This window comes from Quercus robur, chromosome 4 (genome assembly GCF_932294415.1).
Source record: "Quercus robur chromosome 4, dhQueRobu3.1, whole genome shotgun sequence".
NCBI classification, from domain to species: Eukaryota; Viridiplantae; Streptophyta; class Magnoliopsida; order Fagales; family Fagaceae; genus Quercus; species Quercus robur.
The window spans coordinates 56,664,444-56,685,182 of record NC_065537.1 but is presented as its reverse complement, the minus strand read 5'-3'; the positions used below and the strand labels follow the sequence as shown (position 1 = coordinate 56,685,182).

The window sequence follows — 20,739 nt, the reverse complement described above, 5'->3', positions numbered from 1 at the left end:
ATCCTCCGCCTTTAAATAGCGTTGATAACTATGGGAATTCTAATTTATGGTGCATTATATACTTCCTCTGTCCCAAAAAAAGACTGTATTGCTTTCAAATGGCACTATTTTTAGTAAATATCAGCATATATGACTCTTTACTTAAATGCCCTTCAATCTCATTTAAAGATGTGCCAAAAAGTAATTGCTTAGATTTTTGAATAGGTATGGGTAACTGCCATTCTAAACCTTGCTGTTGTGTATGATTTGATATTATTGAACAACATGAAGAGGGAATCACACTCAAGTACCTTTAAAAGTGGGATTTTTGAAGGACAAATGTTACTACGTTAGTCAAATAAAGTTCATCCTTACTTGAAAAGTAGATAGTAGATGTTATAATGGTTGCAAGGTGGTACCAGGAGAGAGTGTAATCACATAGCATAGATTGGTGGTTCTAGATATTTGTATTAAAAGTTGGAAAAGAAGGTGTTAGACAAAGAAACCCAAGGATTAGGACGGATTTGAAGGGTGAGAAACAAGATGTGTGAAAAAAATAAAATGATCAAAGAAGGCAAGTGGGATTTAGACAAAGATGATGATAAGATGTGGAATGAAATGACTAATTGTATTAAAAGAGTGGCTAAAGACGCACCTCGAGAATCCAAGGGATGTGGGTAACCGACTAAGGGGACTTGGTGGTGGAATAAGGAGGTTCAAGCAGCAGCTAGATTAAAGAGAGAGCTATAGAAGAGTATTTAGATGTAGAGACAATGTTTCTTATGAGAATTATAAAGTGACGAAGAGGGAAGCAAAAATGTCAAGCTTATGATGAATTATTTTTTATACATCATAAGTGGGGGAGTTGAACCCTGAGTGCCTTTGTTGGAAACACCAGGAAGTGCGAGTTGACCCAAAGGTCATTGGCTATAGCAAGTTGGTGACAAATGATGGAGAAAATAATGTTTATAAACTTGGTAAGATAAGGGGAATGAAAATAAGAGACTTGATGTAGTAAAGATGAAGATTAAAGGATGTTAGCAAATGAGGAGCATAGTAAAGAGAGTGAAAAGGTATTTGATAAACTTTTCAATGGAAGCGATAAAACAATTGTATTGGTGCGAATTGAGTAGCCTTGTTGAGAATAGAAACCATAGGTAATGATGCATTGAGGAGGATGAAAATGGAAAAAAATTTGTGGGACTGGCTGAAATTCCCATTGAAGTATTGAAGTTTGGAAGGGCGTTGGTGATATGGGTTTATGTTGGTTGACAAACCTTTGTTGATTTTAAGTGTTAACAAAATGCCTAGTGATTGGAGGAGAATACTCTAATACATATTTAAAAGAACAAAGGGGCGATTCAAAACTATACAAATTGCCATGGAAACTTACTTATGAGAATATGGTTCTTGACTGTTTTATGTGGATTGTTTGGACGGAAAGAAATCAGCACTCTTTTGAGGCTACTGAGAAATCACTGGTTTAGTTACAAGCTCTATGCTAGAAGACTCTTTTTGATTGGTCTAGGTGCTAGGGCTCCTCAAATTGTTCTTCTATCATTGAGTTTCTTTCTTCTCGTAGAATTGCCCCATAAGTTTTTTCTCCTTCTTGTTTGTTGCTTTTTTTTTTTTTTGGTGTGTTCACCATAATAAACACCTTGTATTTGCTTTCTTCGTTTTTTCATCTTCATTAATATTATTCTTATTACTTATCAAAAAAAAGAAAAAAGAGTCACACTAGGGTTTGAGTTGATAACCTGGTGGTATTGACACTTTTTGTGGTGCTTGATGTTTGGGGTGACCCCACCTCCCTTTATTTAAATAGCAAAAAACGAAAAAACAAATTATGAGTCACACTATGAAACAAAAACTTTGAATATAGGTTAAAACATGAAACAGCAATAATGGGGAATCAATTTGGTTTTATTCCTAGGTGATCTACCATGGGAGCTATTTTCATACTAAAATGCTTTTTTTTTTTTTTGATAAGTAAAAAATTTATTGATATAAAAAAAGGGGAACACCCTAGTACACAGGGAGTGTACAAGGGGTCAAACAATCAAGAACAAAAATTACAAGAATCTAAGAAATCAAGAAAGGATAAAAAAGATTGGTTCCACAAAGCTGCCAACCAGTCCATTAAAGTTCTAGAGAAAAATAGCTTTAAGTCTGATATGGATCTCTCCTTATCTTCAAAGCACTGACTATTTGTCTCCCTCCAAAGGCACCACAATAAGCAATGGGGAACCATCAACCATATATACCCATTTCGATGACAACCAAAACTGCCTTGCCAACATGCTAGAAGCCCCACTATAGATTGCGGCATAACCCAGCTCAGTCCAAATAGATGGAACACCATAGCCCACATATCCATTGCAATTGGACAATGAAGAAAAAGATGATCAACCGATTCACCATTACACTTGCATATATAGCACCAATCCAATATCCAAACCTTCATTTTTCGTAAATTGTCAATCGTTAAGTATTTTCCTAAAGCAACAGTCCAAACAAAGAAAGCTACTCGAGGAGGAATCTTTTGTTTCCAAATGCTTTTCTAAGGAAAGCAATAGTCATTAGAGCCCACTAAGAGATTGTAATAATCCCTAACCGTGAAGCCCTTCTCTCTATCAGAATTCCAGCATATCTTATCCTTACCAAACCCTCTCACTGACGCACCATATATGATATCCATGAAACCGGCGAGTGCCTCTAGTTCCCGAGCATGCACACCCTTAAAGAAACTTACATCCCAAAACAGGATTCCGTTATCAAACTTCATAATCTCAGCCACACTAACCTCTTGATCTCGGCAAAATCTAAATAATTCAGGATAGCTGACTGCAAGAGATGTTTCACCACACCAACGGTCTTGCCAAAATTTCACCGAATAATTAGAAAGAAAGCAATCCCCGACTAATATTTTTCCATAAGCCAACACCATATGGACCATTAGTAGGCCTAGAATACCAGCTATCCCATCCACAGTCATATTTCACCGTTATCACTTGCCTCCAAAGGGCAGCCCTCTCCATCCTAAATCTCCATAGCCACATTCCAAGCAAAGCTTCATTAAAAAGTCTTACCTTTCTTATCCCCAAACCACCCGAAGCAATGGGAGTGCAGACAGTAGCCCATTTAACCAAATGGAATTTTGGTTCATCACCAATGCCACCCCATAAGAAATTCCTCTGAATTTTCTCAATTCGGTTAGCCACAGAGGAATAGGAAATAAAGATAGAAAATAAGTGGGTAAATTAGATAGAGTGCTTTTAATTAAAGTGACTCTGTGGAAAGTATATGGAGTCCTGTAAAGATCTTCATATGGTTTTATTAACCTAGAGAAAGATAGGGTCTTTGGAGAGGTTTATATAGTGGGTTTTGGAAAATAAATGAGTTCCTCTAAAGTAGATTAAGGATATGCATAACAAAACTGTAATTAGGGTGAGATTAAGTAGAAGCATCACAAGTGAGTTTCCTATCTCTAGAGGCTTGTATCAAAGATTAACATCAAGTCCATACCAACCTTGTACTAGTGATGGATGAATACATTGAATTGATTCAAGAAGAATTTTTTGGGTTTGTGTATTAATTTGCATACATAGCATTGGTGGATGAAACTGGACATTGTGTTAAATGCCAAGTTAGAAATTTGGCAAGACACTATAGAATAAGACTTTCAATTGAGTAGGGCTCTAAAGAGTACGTTGAATGTAAGTTTAGTAAAAGTAGAAACAAATATGAAGTGGCTGTAAGACTTGGTGGTCAAGAAATGCCAATGAGTGAGAATTTTCAATATCTTGGATCAATAATTTATAAAGATGGAGAGATTGAAGAGATAGCAACCAGAGGATAAAAACATGCTGGATGAAGTCATCAAGAGTATGGTGTAATTGTAGAAGACATTTTATGTTAAAGAAAATTTTTATGAAATGATTGCTATAAGATGAGCTATGCTCTATGATTCTAAATGTTGGACTATTAAAAAGTAACATTCATAAAATGAATGTAGCTCAAATGAGAGTGTTATGAAATAAAATTTACCTTTGTTGATGAAAAGATGTGGGATTGTCTGTTGAGATGATTGGTCATATTTAGAGGAGAGCAATTAATGTATTTGTAAGAAAAAGTGAGTTGGGTCAAGTTGAGGGGACGAAGGAAGACCAAAAAAAAAAAAAAAAAACTTAGGTACAGTACCTTTGGTGCTGTTCCTTAAGTTCCCTTCTTAAGATTCGGCCATGTGGCTACTTAACTGAAAAATACATTTCTATCCCATAAAAAAAATCCACATGGCAGAATCTTAAGAGGGGAACCTAAGGTACCTTAGTTTTACCCAAAAAAATAATATTAATAGAAATAGTAAAAAAGAAAATGTCAATTAATTAAGCAATAAAGAGTATGTATTTGGATAGAATAGAATAACGAAAAGAATACATTTGGCTGACCTTGACTAGTTTGTTGAGGGTTGATAACACACCCCAAAAATTTCGATACTAAAGCGTGATTATTGTTGTTGTAAGGGCCACATGGGAGGATGTAGAAATAAGTGCTTTAAAATTTGAAAATGGACGCTCTTTTTGGGACATCCCTAAAGTAAATCATGACACTTTATTTTGGGATGAAGTATTTTATTGTTATCATTAAAAATTTTCTTGAGATGTATACAAAACATGGTTTGACGTGAGTTTATCCTTTTAGGAATGCCTCAAGTTCATAAATGGATCCCAGGATTTTTCCACCAAAACGTTCCATGATTCTGGTGCTGTCTCGAATCTTTATTTGGAGACTAGTTCTACCTTTATGAAGGTTCTTTCTACAACTTGGTTAACTGTCCATCCACATGCATTCTCATTCTTGATTGTCTGGAACCTTGTTGTCTGTGTTTTTCACCACAGGTCCTTAAAGCTCACGCTGGCTTGATTACCTCCAGCCAGCTTGCTGAGGAAATGGAAAAGCTGCATGCACCAGTTATGGATCCTAATCCCAGGTTGCAGAATGGTGGGGCTACTGATTCTTCGACATCTGATGGATTTTCAGATGATGTTGAGGCTGAAGCAAACTCTTATTTCCAGCAAATGTTTTCTGGCCAGTTGACCATTGATGCAATGGTCCAAATGCTTGCTCAATTCAAGGAATCTTCTGTGAAAAGGTTAATGCCTGTTAAAGCCTTTACTCCTGTTGCTCAATATCTAATAATATTCTTGTGTTTTTGAAAGCCAATATAGCCTTGTAGCTCAATTGGCACCTTCTGGTGTTTTCAATGGAAATGCCTAGGGCTTGAATCCCCCCTCCCCCATTGCAAATATCAAAAAAAAAAAAAAAATTTTTTTTTTTTTGTGTTTTTAAAACCCTTCCAGGTTTTGAATGCTTTGTCTTTCTTGTTCTACTTCTGTTGTACTGTGTAATGGCTATCATTTCTCATATGTGATGGCATCTTTCACCCTGTATTTAAATGTCTTTCCATTTTTCAGTCTTTTGGAAAACCAAAATGGAAATGGTCTAAAGTGGGTTGTTTTATCTTTCTAGTTTGCCAATTCATTATTTGCCTGAATAATTAAAACCTACCGAAAGGAGCTTTTCACTCAAATCTGCTTTTGCAACCATTTTTTACGCTGCTCTTTTATATGGTTTCTTATTTCAAAATAACAATTCAAGGTTCTTCTGCACTGACTGACAGGGAACAATTAATTTTTGAGTGCATGATTGCAAATCTGTTTGAGGAGTATCGATTCTTCCCCAAGTATCCGGAAAGGCAGCTCAAAATTGCTGCGGTTCTGTTTGGTGAGTTTTCTTACAAAATTTGCAAATGACTCTTAACTCAACCGTGATGGGGGTTTATAATCAATATACTCTGATTTTATATGTTCCCTTCGTTTAACCATATTTAAACAGCTGGAGTAGTGCTACTTGGTCCAGTTTCATTTATCCTTTGATTGGGTATATTGAACTAAGTACGTTTATTTTTAGGGTCTTGTTCCCAGTAAAGGGATGAATAAAACAATCTTTTTGTGTACTAGTTCTGGTGGGTGGGGTTAGTTGCTTATAGGTTTTACTGTCTAGAAGCTAGTCCAAGGGTCTCTTCTTTTGAAAGGTTCCTTACATTATTAAAAAAAAAAAGAACTGCTTTAGTAAAACAACAGTGAAAGTATCCGATTTTATTTTCTGAAATAATTTTTTCTGTAGCCTTATGATGAGAAAATTAATGATAGTGTTGGAATTTAATACATTATGAGAGTTACCCAGCATCTCCATCAACGAACAACGACTTCCTAGAGTCGTTGCTTTTTGTAGATAATATTGTTCATCTGTAATTCTTTAGACTTAATTGTGTCCCTTGTACATGAAGTAGTCTCGTTGCAATAAAATGTATATGAAAATTACCTTGACACATACCACTGGTCAATTATATTCCTTCAATAGTAGCTTCTAATGCTGACAATGTTGAATGTGTGCGTTTATGAAATTTGAGATTTATGTGATTATGTACATCATGTTTTGTTGCATGTCTTCAGCAGATTCATGCATTGACTTTATAAAAATGCCATTTTTTGCCTGATATAAGTTTCACTGATATAAATGCTTTGGTTTCAGTATTTTAACAGACATTGTCCTTATATACTGTTAGAGCCATTACATATCCTTAAGTTTTGATTTTCTTTTGGAGGTTGAGGAAAAATGGGGAGTTTGATATTTGTTCTTTTTACGTTGCTATGAGGGGATCCTCTCTCTTGCCACTTTTCCTTGGAATGGTGTTTGGGGTCAATGGCCCCTTAGAGAGTGTCTCTTTTTGTTTGGATGGTGGCATGGGGGAATCTAACAATATATAAAGTTTGGGAGGAGAGGATATACTATAGTAGATAGATGTTTTATTTGTCGGTGTAGTGGGGAGGGGGTGGATCGCCTTTTGATTCATTGCACAGTGGCTTCTCATTTGTGGTGTTTTGTATTTAGATCTTTTGGTATCTATTGGTCATGCCAGGGAGTGTGAGAGATCTTTTGTTTGGTTGGAGGAATTGGTTGGGAAAATATTTGTCGGATATTTGGAATTTGGTTTCACTTTGTTTGATGTAGATTCTTTGGCGTGAACAAAATAGGACCAGTTTCTAGCTCATTTTGTTGAGACTTTGTTTGATTAGTCTCGAGCTTGGGGACTCACAAATAGAGACTTTGTTCCTATTTTATTGAGTCTCTATTTCATTGTATATAATCTTTTTCTTTGTAGTTGTTTCTTTAGGCTACTTTATGCTGTTTTGCATGTAGTAGTCTCTTTTCAATAAAATTTTCTTACTTGTCAAAAAAAAGTTTTGATTTTCTTTTGTTGCCATGGTTCTTAACCATATTTCAGGTTCTGTGATCAAGCACCAGCTTGTAAGTCATCTCACACTGGGGATTGCTCTGCGTGGTGTGTTAGATGCACTACGCAAACCTGCAGATTCAAAAGTTTGTATCATCTCTCATTGAGTGCATTTTCTTTTATTGGTGGTTATATGCTATTAATAGTGGTTATTTTAACTTTTATCTTATGCAGATGTTTGTGTTTGGGAATCTAGCTCTGGAGCAGTTTGTGGATCGTCTGATTGAGTGGCCACAGTATTGTAATCATATCTTACAGATATCTCATCTGCGTGGTATTCATTCAGAACTTGTTGCTTTCATCGAACAGGCTCTTGCCAGGATTTCATCAGGCCATTCAGACACAGATGGAGGCGGCCATGGTTCTGTTGTTAATCACCATGGTTCCACTCAGTCTTCCTCAGGGAATTTGGAGGTAAATTCTGAAGTTTATCTCTTGACTTCTGTCATGCATTTGAACTCACCAAAGCCAAACTCATGAAGAGTAGACTTCCGTAGTGCATAAAATTACTTTTGGAAATTGTGAAAATCCCGTACAAGTTGGAGAATGGATTGTTTGAGGATGCTTTTTTAATGAATAAAAAAAAAATTCATTCTCGAGAATGCATAATCCACAGTAAAGTCTTTTGAGAATGAAATTTGTTTGGCCCTTTAGCTGAGCTATGTATGTATATATATTTTCTGATAATGTCTTTTTATTTGATTTTTATATGTTGGGACATTGGTGCAGTTAAATGGCTCTAGCATCATACAGGCTGGGCAGCAGCTTTCATCTCCAATACAAATTCAACTAAGACATGAAAGTCTTGAGGATCGCCATAAAACTGTTGCAGTGTCATCTAATGATGTGAAACCACTCTTACCTTCTGTAGGGCAATCTTCAGCTATTCATTCAGCTGATGCCTCCAGTATTCAGAAGGTAACTCCCCCCTTCGCACTCTCTCCTTGTGGTGTCATTTTTTATCCTCTTCCTGGCATTGCTCATTTTATTGCTAAAGTTGCAGCCACAGATTGCTGTCAGTGCTCCAGCATTGCTGTCTTCTTCCCCTGGTTTTGTCCGTCCTTCTCGATCAGTTACATCTGCCAGTAATTTTCTTTGAACTCTCAACTGGTCTTCATGTATTTGTTAAATGCTCCATCACTATAGTCATGCTTATGCAATGTAATTTACAGGGTTTGGGTCTGCACTGAACATTGAAACACTTGTTGCTGCAGCTGAGAAAAGAGAAACTCCGATAGAGGTACTCACTTCCACATTCAATAACTTTCACTAAAATACTAGCTGTATATCTGTGTGGTGCACGGGTTAGTTAAAAATCATATGTAAATTAAGGAAAAGACTTCATATATATATATATATATATGTAATAATTTATATATATCTTCTATTTTTTTTTTTTTTTGGATAGGTAATAAGACTTTTATTGAAATTAAACATCATGTTCATGATGGTAAACACTTTGAACGAGAAACAAATACAATATAATCAAGAACTAAAGGAAATAGAGACTAAGAATTCAAATAAAGAAATACAATTCGTACACCCCCAAATACGAGCACAATGAAATAGAGTACCAAAGAGGAGAGATTTTAGATGATCTAATGTTCTCTCCTTGTCTTCAAAAATGCGGGTATTGTGTTCCTACCAAACTAACCACATTAAACATGCCGTGATCATATTCCAAATGGTTGAAAGATGCTTTCCAAACCAATTTCTCCAGATAAAGAAAAAAGAGCTGACTGACCTTGGCATTACCCACTGGATCCCAAACACTGCAAAAGCTTCACACCATAAGGCATGAGAAAACTTACAGTCAAGAAGAAGATGATCCACTAATTCCCCATCGCAGCAGCATAAACAACACCTATTGACTAGAGACTGACCATCATTAGCTGCTGTCCATAAAAAGAAAGACACTTGTTTAGGCACCTTTGCACACCAAATGCACTCCCATAACAGTTTATAAAAAGAGTGCACATCAAACACCCCAGACGTAGTTAATCTCTAGACCAAGTGATCATCTCCCTCACCCCTCAGCATAGAGGAATAAATAAGCTAAAAAAAGGAATAAATAGTGTCTGCCTCCCAATCCTGAGGACCATGATAGAAAAGTAAATTCTAGCTCCCACGGCCTCCTTCTGAAGTAGATACTACCAAGTTAGAGACCCATGCTTCTTTAGAAAGAGAGCAAGCAAACATAGCAGGAAATAGTTCCTTCAAAGGAATAAGCCCACTCCATGGATCATGCCAAAAAATAACACGGCAACACCCCCCCCCCCCCCCCCCCCCAAAAAAAAACATTATATAGAATTTGACTAAAGAACTTCTCTGTTCCTTCCTTAATACTCCTCCATGTCCCACACCCATGAGAACCTCTTACCCCTCTAGTGCACCAGCCTCTTCTCGCCTCACCATATTTGGCTGCTATAACCTGACGCCATAGACTGTTACTTTCTTTCCCAAAACACCACAACCACTTCCCAAACAAACAAGGCCTTGTTAAACAACCCAATCCCCCGGATCCCCAAATCACCACTCTTAACTGGCAAATAGACGTTATCCCAAGCAATTAAAGGATATTTAAAAACATCCTTTGAGGCCCCCCAAAGGAAATTCCTTTGAATCCCTTTGAAATTCCCCAAGCCACAGCCTGAAGGATAGTAATAGTAAACAAAGATAAAAAGTAGGTGGGAAGGCTTGAGAGAGTACTTTTTAACAAAGTAAGCCTACCACATGTTGACAAATAAAGTCTTTTCCAACCAGATAGCCTATTCTCCATCTTTTCTATAATAGGATTCCATGTTGACGTATCCTTATAATGGGCCCCGAGAGGCATGCCCACCTTGCAACAATCTCACTCTTACCTACATTAACTTTTAGTCCCGTCATAGCTTCAAAGAAGATCAACACCATCTGAATGTATAATAACTATTCCCTAGAAGCATCACAGAACAAAATAATATCGTCAGCAAAAAGAAGATGAGAGATATGCACACTCCCTTGTCTATGTGACCCCGCTTGAAAACCACAAAGAAAACCACCATTTTCCGTTCTCTTCAACAGTCTACTCAACACTTCCATAACCTATAGGAATAAAAGTGGAGACAAAGGATCCCCTTGGGGAATACACAAGAACTACCAAAAAAACCCGCAGGAGCTCCATTGAACAGTAATATATATATATATATATATATATATTTTTAAAGTCATGGAGGGAAGCACAATTTTATTGAAAAAGAAAACTACATTAGATGATTAAAATAATTTAAAATGAATAATGAAACTTAAAAAAAAAATACTCTACAAAATTTTGGTAATAGAATTTAGTAAGAGTAATATTTTTGAACTTCTTGAAAGTGGCAATAGAGTTTCACTTAAAGAAAACTATATTAATAACTTTAATGTATTTATAGTGTGTCACATGACAAAATTACGATAGCATGTCATATGATTTGTAATAGTTATGTTGAGCTAAATGAGCCAAGCATGGTGTGTATGACCCAATTTTTAGTATGTGATCTATGATGTTGACACGTGGTGCAATTTGGATGCATGTTAGGAAGAGTTGAAGATCTTGATTTGTGACTTATTCAGCATTTGATATTACATACACAATGGCACTTTTGTTTTCTACATTTATTTTTTATAAACCATTTTATGTTCTATGAAAATTTTGTGTTCAGAGTCTCTATGTCATCTGGTATTGATATCTTTATCTTAGCAATGAAGTAATTTCTGTTTTGTGTCCATTATCATAACATCTAATTTATATTTATGTATTTCACCAAGTCCCTATATTCTTCAATCAGATTAAGTTAATTTTGCATGTACAAAGTTGGGCTGGGTGGCTGATATGAACTTATATTTTGATATGATGCATGTGATTTTTGGCACTCCAGATATTTCATGTTTAGTTTAGTATTGTGGAGTTCTCTTGTTGACCTGAACGGAACTACTTATTTTAGTTTCTTTCTATGGGAGGGATATTTGTGAATAAGTTTTTGCAAATTAAGGACAAATACTAATTGGTCTAGCACCTAGACCATCCTATGCTTGTTCACATTTTTTTAGTTCCTTTATAGTGAGTTCAGTCCTAATAGTGGTTCTTTTCCTATTCAAACATTTTTTGGTTATGTTCTTTAGTAGGAAATGCAAATTTTTCATGCTTATGTATTTTATTCTAGGAAAAAATGATTTTACTTATGAACTTAATTTTTGTTATTGTGATGCAATAAATTACGATTTAAGTTTTTTTTATTATAGTTTTAGAAAAAACTTTATTATTGAATTATCTTACTCAATTTAAATTCAAAATAATACTCCCTTTTTCAAATGATAAAGTTCTTTAAAGAAGAAAAAAAAGAGAGTTGGCTGCATCGTATTCTCTCCTTCAGCTTATCCAAACTCGTATTCCTCGGGGTAATAGGAGAGATACTCTTTACTGGCGGCTTAAAGGGAATGGTAAGTTTGACACTCGGTCTTACTACCATGCGATCTAGGGTGCTTCGAACTCTATATTTCCTTGGAAGGGTGTTTGGAAACCAAAGATTCCTAAGTTCCTAAGCACGTGGCGTTCTTTTTGTGGACTGCTGCACATGGTCGGATCCTCACTTTGGATAATCTAATGCTTAAGGGTCGGCCTTTGGCTAATAGGTGTTGTATGTGTTGCTGTGATGGGGAGTCGGTTAATCACCTTCTCCTTCATTGTCTTGGGAAGCATAACTCGGACATTTGGAACTTGGTTCCAGGGTGCTTAATGTGGATTGTTAGCTATGTTTTACAACTTCCTGTGTTTGCTCTGGGTGAGTTGGTTCTGTTTTAGGGGAATTCCAATCTGAGCCAGTACCGAGTCCCAAAGATTGATATTGGGAGTTTGAGAGTCATTAGTTTGGGGCACTCTATATAACATCAAATAGCACTTCCTCCCATAATAATGGGATAAAGGGTGAGGTTGTGGATTCAAGAGTCCACTTGGTGCATGTGAAAGTTACCAATATAAAAACATTGTGGTGTATATATTATTTCAAAATTATTGTATGAGAATAACTGTCTTTCAATCAACCCAATCAAAATCACGGGAACAATGGAATTTGCATATTGGACAAGTTACCTTAATACTTTTTGGGTTGTCATGCTATTTCTTTATCTTATAAGTGTCTATGTTCTGTTTACAGGCTCCAGCATCAGAGATTCAAGACAAAATATCTTTTATTATTAATAACATTTCAGTTACTAATATCGAAGCTAAAGCAAAAGAATTAACTGAAATTTTGAAAGAGCAGTACTACCCCTGGTTTGCACAATATATGGTTATGAAAAGGTTAGAAGCTTTACGACTTAATCTTGTATTTTTGTTTGCATTTATAAAAGAACATGTTATGAAACATATTTGCGTGAACTTGTAACTTTCTTTACTCCATAGTGTAGTTTGTTGTATTGGTCTTTATCTTTGTTTGGTTCTTTCTCAATACCCCCTAACTTTCAATGGAACATGCATTGAACTGGATTTTTATGATCTCCCATGTGCATGCACGCATGTGTGCGCAGCCACACGCACATGTTGGTATACCTTGCAGCTGCCTTTGTTGTCATCTTCATATGCTTTTCTTATGACATCACATAATACCTAATTTTTGGCAGAGCAAGTATCGAGCCAAATTTTCATGACTTGTATTTGAAGTTTCTCGACAAGATCAATTCAAAGGCTTTGAATAAAGAGATTGTTCAAGCCACTTATGAGAACTGCAAGGTTTATGTCTTATAACTATTTTATTTTTGTGTTTAGAAGTAGAGATCATTGTAATAAATTGGCATCTTTTATTTTATTTTTTCAGGTTCTTTTAGGATCAGAGCTTATAAAGTCTAGTTCGGAAGAGCGTTCGTTGCTGAAAAACTTAGGTAGTTGGCTTGGGAAGTTAACAATTGGGAGGAATCAAGTCTTAAGGGCTCGTGAAATAGATCCTAAATCTTTGATTATAGAGGTGATAAAGGGATATATTCCTTCTTCTTGAGTTTTATTATTGTGTTATTATTTGAATTTTGACTTTTCCCCCCTCTGGGGTTGGTGGTGACAGGCATATGAGAAGGGATTGATGATTGCAGTAATTCCGTTTACTTCTAAGGTAGGTTATGCTGACGATTGCCAATTTTAAAGGCTCTGAACTTGGGTGCTGTGATCTTAACCATCTACTTTTTGCTGCAGGTTCTGGAACCCTGCCAAAGCAGTCTTGCATACCAACCCCCCAATCCCTGGACCATGGGCATTCTTGGGTTACTAGCTGAGATATATTCAATGCCTAACTTAAAAATGAACCTCAAGTTTGACATAGAGGTACACATAGTCACATACAATTGTTTCATTGTTGATGCATGCCTAATATAACTTTGGCTCTCTTAGCTACTTATACCCTTTTGTCATTTTAGGTCCTATTCAAGAATCTAGGTGTTGATATGAAGGATGTTACACCGACTTCTCTTCTCAAAGATCGCAAAAGGGAAATTGAAGGGAATCCTGATTTTTCTAATAAAGATGTTGGAGCATCCCAACCACAGTTAGTTTCTGAAATCAAATCAGGAATAGTATCTCCAGTGAATCAAGTTGAGCTACCACTTGAGGTTGCTAGTCCTTCTAATTCTGGTGGCCACACACATTTACTATCTCAGGTTTGTTTGGTTAGAAATGTTGAACATCTGTCAGTGTAGTTAAAAGTGCTCTTAAAGCTTGAAACCCCAAGGCCTCAGTGCTTTGCTTGGCAAAAAACAAAAAAGCTTATTTAATGAAGTGCGCTTTAGGCATGTTATTTTGGCTTCTTTTTGAATAAGCACATGCAGCTAGGCACACTTATTTATTTTATTGCCAAAAAAAATATGAATCATCAAAATTAATTGCTTGATCTTGAAAGAAATGACATGGACCAATGATTTACTATACAACCACTATTCTTAAGGTGTTTTTTATCTACTTGTCAAAAGATACGAAGATGTTGATTGACCCCCTTTTTCTTGTGTATCTCATCTTTGTTTGCCCTGTTTCTATATTCTGAAGTTCTAACTAATTTGGCTTGTTCAGTATGCTTCTCTTCATCTACCTACCGGTACGTTGATGGAGGATGAAAAGCTATCAGCTTTGGGATTGGCTGATCAGCTCCCTTCTGCTCAGGGACTCTTACAAGCCACTCCATCCCAGTCACCTTTTTCCATTAGTCAGGTGGTTGTGTTTTCTTCCTTCAGTTTAGTAGGAATTGATCATATTTTAGTAGCACACACTAATGATCTGGTTCTTCTGCTGTTTGCAGATTCCGGCACAAATACCCAACATTGGAAATCATGTTATTATCAACCAGAAGCTCAGTGGTTCGGGCTTACACCTGCATTTTCAGAGGTTTGAAGCTGAAAATTCTTTTACTGCTTTTTAAGTACATTGCTGAATACTCATTGCTCTCATACATTACAGCATGGTTCCGATGGCGATGGATAGAGCTATTAAGGAGATAGTATCTGGTATTGTTCAGCGCAGTGTATCTATAGCTACTCAAACAACAAAGGAACTTGTTTTAAAGGTTTGTCAATGCGGCTTAATGAAACCTTTTTTTTGGTACTAATTATGTAATCCTTTTGTTCTTTGGCTTTACGCAGTGCTGTAAACTCCCTTCAATCTATTCTTTTTTCTAACAGCCATGTCCTATGTTCATCTCCTTCTTGATCTACCCTGAACTTGAAAATAATCTCTCCATATAAACCATGCATTACTTGGTTTTCCATGCAGAGCTTCCTTCTTCAGTGCGATCAAGTCATATCTTTTTTTGCACTTACCCATTCTAGTTCATGTGTTTCAACTGTGCTCATCTTTTTTTATCTTTGCATGCACTTCCTTATCTTGTTGTAGTATGATCCCGTTTTCTTAGTAGGCACTCTCATTTAGGAACATTTTTCCAGTTCGATTTTCATGTATTCAAGCTACAGGCACTGCCATCTATAATCTCAGTTTACTTATGGGTAACTGGTTCAATATATTTAACTTTTCCCATTTTTATTTTTAATTGTACTAAAGTTGTGTTTTATATATAGCAAGTGAAAGAGATTCTATGAACACTACAATGGAATTACTTTAACTGAGACCCAATAAGACCGTCCAAGTAATAATCTAAGGCAATATGTTTTCAGTTGCATCTCCAAAGCTTCCACTTAAAAAAAAGCACCATGTGACCAACTCCTAAATCAGCCTTGAAGTTCATTTATACCAAAGTTAGACGTCTATAGTTTATATATATCCCTGTTGTGATTCAAGTGGTTTTATGAGGTCAAGCTTTGACGGTTGTGGGGGGAAATGTTTTGTTTTGAATTGAATAAAAGACTTGCATAAACCTCTTTCTTTAGCAATGTTTGAACAACAGAACTATCCCTACATTTCCCCATGTTTAGTTGGGATTGCTGAAGCCCATGTCACAATATCTCTCTAGTTGCTGTTGTTATATATAATTGTTACTTACTTTATTCAAATACGATGGTAGGATTATGCCATGGAATCAGATGAGACACGCATATTCAATGCAGCACACTTGATGGTTGCGAGTCTGGCTGGAAGTCTAGCTCATGTAACATGCAAGGTAATATCTATCACTATACTTTCACAATTTCTTTATCCTTTTTGGTTTTGGATTGTTATAAAATCTTTTAAAATGTCTGCTTTTATTTTCTGGTGTTAACTTTGGTTGGTGGCTTCTGCTAGGAACCCTTACGGGTTGCATTATCAAGTCAACTGAGGAGTTCGCTTCAGAATAGGGGTATTGCAAATGAAATTATGGAACAAGCTGTACAGCTTGTTACCAATGACAACCTTGATCTTGGCTGTGCACTTATTGAACAGGCTGCCACAGACAAGGTTAGCTCTGATGATTGTGCATTTTATGCTTGTGTGTGGTGTGTGTATTTTAGTTTATGGCATATAGAAGGTTCATCATCATCTATTAAAGCATTTTCCTGACTTTTTCTACACTGGGTGTTTTATACTTGGTGGCAATATAGGAAGCGTCTCAATTTTTGTGTTGTGTTTGTCAACTAAAAGACGTAAATAGAATTTGGAACATAAGTTGTTATGGAAGTTTCCCTTGGATGAATGTGTCTGGGATTAAGACAATAACTTGTTGGTATGGCCTTGAAAATATTTGGCCATGTCTTATATAATTGGACAAAACAATTAAGGAAAAGGAGATGGGACCTTTAAAAAATTATGCCCAAGGTTTGGAATAATTGGTGAAGTTAAAGTTGACTTAGGATTTTTGCATGTTTAATTATCACCTATGCATTACATATGCATGCTGGAGTTTTTTTTTTTTTCCTCAAATGTTTTGAAGTTAATCCAAGACCTTGTGCATCTGAAAGCTTGTCTCTAGTTGCATATTACAACAGCAGCCAAGTCTTATGCAAAATTTAGGGGTTGGCTATGGATCTTGAACAGACTAAATAGGGTCAGCCACTTGTATTTTTTTCTCAATTCTATTCTATCAGAATTAGTTCTCTCTTTTACCTTCTTAATTGAGACAGTTTTTTACTAATGTTATTCTAGGTCTTCCTATACTTTTTTTGATTCCCTCGACTTGGATCAGTTCACTCTTCCTTTTTGGTGCATTAATCGCTCTTCTTGCATATGACCAAACCATCTCAAGCAGCCCTCCTTATTTTCATAAATAGGGCCACTCCTATATTTAAGCAAATTTCATCATTTCAAATCTTATCTTTTCTTGTATTTCATTTATCTATCTTAACATTCTCTTAGCTACACTGATTTTTATCAACATGTTGCCTCTTAACAACTCAACCTTCAGTACCTTAGAGTATAGTTGGTGTTATAGTAGTTTTGTAAAAGTTTTCCTTGTACATGATAGATAATCTACGATATGCAATAGGCTCGATGCATTCCCCTACTTCATTCACTGTGTTTTTACGCTATGATTCACATTTTCTTCAATCTCTCTAGCCTTGTGAATTATTGATACAAGATATCAAGAGCTCTTACATTTTGGTATCTCTTGACCATCAAGTCTTGCAACCTCTTCACTTTTGTTTCTATTACTTAATTTACCTTCCACGTATTTTGTTTTAATCGTAGTTGGCCCAAAGCCTTTGGACTCTAAAACATCTTTCCAAATTTGTAGCTTAACATCAACTCCACACCTAGTTTCATACTCCAAAACTATATCATCTATAAAGAGCATACACCAAGTAATTTCATTTTGAGTTCATCTGGTGATCTCATCCATCTCTAGTGCAATGAGATATGGACTTAATGTTGATTCTTGATACAAACCTACTGTGATAGGAAACACAATTGTCACACCTCCACTTGTTCTTACAGTAGTTACAATTTTGTCATACATATCCATAATAAACTTAATAGATTTTAGAGGAACTCATTTCTTTTCTAGGTCCCTCCATATAACCTCTTACAGTAGTTACAATTTTGTCCAAATTTATCTATATTTTTCCATTAGGCGTCTAAGTAAGAAAATAACTTCCATGATAGATCTCTTTGGCATAAAATCAATTTGATTCTTTAATATTGTTGTTTCAAGTCTTAACCTATATTCAATTGTTCCCTCCCAAAGTTTGATAGTGTGACTCATAAGATACATTCCATGTTAACTTGTAAAATTTTGAATATCTCCCTTGTTTTTGTAAATAAGTATTAGAGTATATCTCCTTAACTCACTTGACATTTTGTTTACGCAAGATCTTATTCTAAAGGTTTGTCAACCAACAACATACACCCATGTCAGTCAAGCACACTTCTAAACTTAACTGGGAATCTCATTTAGGGTGGAGGAAACACGCTTATGCAGTATGAAACCTTTTCAAGGCACTCATAGATGTGGTGTGGAAGAGCATTAAAATAGGATGTGATGGGATGGGATAGATTGTTAAGAGTACACTCAAGTTGACACAGGCATTGGTAGTTGGATCCAGTTCTGGTATGACCGTTGGTGTGGAGATCAGCCTTTGAGGAGGGTGGCTTTTCCTGTTGTGTATGATTGTTCCATAGATAGAGAAGTTTCAATGGAGTCTTTCTTGGTGAGATAGATTTCAGGGGAGAGGAGGGGCGATGTAACATTCCTCTGCGACTTTGATGATTGGGTGTTCAGTTTGGTGGCTTCATTTCTCCATCTTCTTGATTTTGATATCCCTCTTAGAGAGGGTTTGATCGAATGAGGTGGAGGTTGAAAAGGAATGGGGAATTCAATGTTTGCTCTTTCTATGCCTCTCTAAGGGGCTCAAATACTGTGCTCTTCCTTTGGAAAGGAAGTTCAGGTGTTAAGGCCCCCATAGAGGGTCTCTTTTTTGGCAGTGGCAGGGGGGAAAGCACTCACATGTAAGAACTTCGTTCAGAGGGCTATACGCTAGTAGGCTGGTGTTTCATGTGCCAATGTAGTGGGAAGACTTTTTTTGCTACATTGCACAGCTGCATTAGATTTGTGGAGCTTTGTTTTTAGATCTTTGGGATTCATAGGTATTATTAGAAAAGGTTGTTGACCTTTTGTTTGGATTGTGATTCATAAGATGGATATTTGGAACATTGTTCTATTATGTTTGATGTAGACTATATGAAGGGAATGCAATTGGTGTTTATTTTAAGATGAGGAAAGAATAGGGATTCAATTGTTAGTGACTTTCACTAGCTCCTTATCTGATTGGTATCGTGCATGGGGCTTTATGAATTGAAATTCCATTGTGATGTTTATATATTCATTGCCTTTCTGTACATAATTCTTTAGGCTTCTTTATGTCCATTTACCTTTATTAGGCTTTCTTTAATAAAATTATTTTTTCCTATAAAAAGGGGATGGTGATAAGGACATTTGGGGCAATGGGTTAACCTTCTCAGACGCTTAATATCTCATAATCACAGGTGTGATTTCTTTAAATACAATGAAGCACATCCTGAAAGATGCTTCTGTTCTTTTTATACTAGGAATAGGAGGTCCAAAATAAATCTAGTGACCTATGTTAAATTGTTAAAATCCAAGATTACACTCCAAGGCTTGGTTTTTATTTTTTTTATTATTATTTTTTTAAAGAGTTGTTTAAAGGTCTTAGAAACTCCTAGGAAATTTTAGATTAGACATGATGAAAAAATATTCTTTGATCTTCAAAGAGGGTCAGAGCCATCTTCATTGGATGTTGGCATGTGGCTTCCCAATTAATAAAACTCAAGATTGTGCCATAGCTGGAAGCAATGCGGCTTTACTTATTTTTGAGCTGCATAATGCAATTTCAGTGCTTACTGTCTTCAAAATTAATTCAGCATTAATTTTTTAGGGCTTTGCTTTCTGTTTGATTGGACAACGGATGATGAACTGATTGTATTTCGATTATTCTATTTTTTAAACAATGTAAAATTTCAATTTATGTTTTTTCTGTGGTGCATTGATTATTGTAGGCGATACAAACCATTGATGGGGAAATAGGTCAACAACTTGCTTTGAGAAGGAAGCATAGAGAGGGTGTTGGTCCCACATTTTTTGATGCAAACATGTATACACAAGGTTCTATGGGTGTTGTACCAGAGGCCCTCCGGCCTAAACCTGGTCACCTATCCCTTTCTCAACAACGAGTTTATGAGGTAGGCACGCGACTTTTTGCATGAGGTTTCATATGATGCTTAGAGACATAGTCCTTACAGTTTTTTTTTTTTTTGGGGGCATTCCCTTGCACTTTTTAGGACTTTGTTCGGCTTCCCTGGCAAAACCAATCTACCCAGAGTTCACATGCTATGCCATCCGGTCCTGCTACTGCTGGCAGTACAGGTTTGCCTGGTGCGTATGGCTCAGCATCTGGACAATTAAATCCTGGCTACTCATCTGGCCCTGGTAGCACAGGATTTGAAGCAGTCTCTCGGCCACAGGATGAGTCAACGGAATCTAATTCAGCTCTGCATCTTAGGTGTTTTATCTATATCATGTTCACTGGATTTTTTTTATTATAAAAATTTAAATTTATTGTTTTTATTTATTTTTTGTTTGCTAATATGATTGGAATTCTTTCTGAAATTATATAGTGCTTCCTCACTTCACATTGGAGTTGCTGATGGTGCTAGCCACATTAGTTCTGAAAATGATTCTGCAACTGCTTCGTTTCCTCCAACTACCTCAGCCTCTGACTTACATTCAGTCGATTCCTCTGATGTTGCAAAAGTAAGAGGTTTTTATTTTCTTGACGAGTTTCTATGTTGAGGTATTAGCCTTTGTTATTGATATGTGCTTGTAATTTTTTGCAAGGAGTCTGGAGCTTCTTCACAGTCATTACCTTCACAGGTTACCACAGAACGCCTTGGAACTGGCATATCAGAACCTTCACTCACCACTAGGGATGCATTGGATAAATACCAAATTGTGGCACAGAAGGTTGCA

General features: G+C 36.2%; 1 protein-coding gene across 6 annotated transcripts in view; it reads left to right on the top strand.

Moving 5' to 3' along the window:
• Positions 1 to 20,739, top strand: part of LOC126723058 (uncharacterized) — a 35,294-nt gene that overhangs the window by 6,099 nt on the left and 8,456 nt on the right. For 2 of the 6 annotated variants that reach the window (XM_050426292.1, XM_050426287.1), the window contains exons 10-32: positions 4,681 to 4,788; positions 4,878 to 5,131; positions 5,660 to 5,763; positions 7,328 to 7,422; positions 7,511 to 7,750; positions 8,066 to 8,254; positions 8,334 to 8,421; positions 8,509 to 8,576; positions 12,511 to 12,656; positions 12,977 to 13,085; positions 13,171 to 13,317; positions 13,411 to 13,458; positions 13,539 to 13,667; positions 13,760 to 13,999; positions 14,406 to 14,546; positions 14,632 to 14,717; positions 14,790 to 14,895; positions 15,847 to 15,942; positions 16,065 to 16,217; positions 19,770 to 19,952; positions 20,052 to 20,272; positions 20,388 to 20,523; positions 20,608 to 20,733. In XM_050426292.1, coding sequence (XP_050282249.1) covers positions 4,681 to 4,788; positions 4,878 to 5,131; positions 5,660 to 5,763; positions 7,328 to 7,422; positions 7,511 to 7,750; positions 8,066 to 8,254; positions 8,334 to 8,421; positions 8,509 to 8,576; positions 12,511 to 12,656; positions 12,977 to 13,085; positions 13,171 to 13,317; positions 13,411 to 13,458; positions 13,539 to 13,667; positions 13,760 to 13,999; positions 14,406 to 14,546; positions 14,632 to 14,717; positions 14,790 to 14,895; positions 15,847 to 15,942; positions 16,065 to 16,217; positions 19,770 to 19,952; positions 20,052 to 20,272; positions 20,388 to 20,523; positions 20,608 to 20,733 — 3,213 coding nt within the window. The remainder of the gene's footprint in view (positions 1 to 4,680; positions 4,789 to 4,877; positions 5,132 to 5,659; positions 5,764 to 7,327; positions 7,423 to 7,510; positions 7,751 to 8,065; positions 8,255 to 8,333; positions 8,422 to 8,508; positions 8,577 to 12,510; positions 12,657 to 12,976; positions 13,086 to 13,170; positions 13,318 to 13,410; positions 13,459 to 13,538; positions 13,668 to 13,759; positions 14,000 to 14,405; positions 14,547 to 14,631; positions 14,718 to 14,789; positions 14,896 to 15,846; positions 15,943 to 16,064; positions 16,218 to 19,769; positions 19,953 to 20,051; positions 20,273 to 20,387; positions 20,524 to 20,607; positions 20,734 to 20,739) is intronic. The other 4 variants (XM_050426291.1, XM_050426290.1, XM_050426288.1 and 1 more) reach the window with 4 other exon arrangements.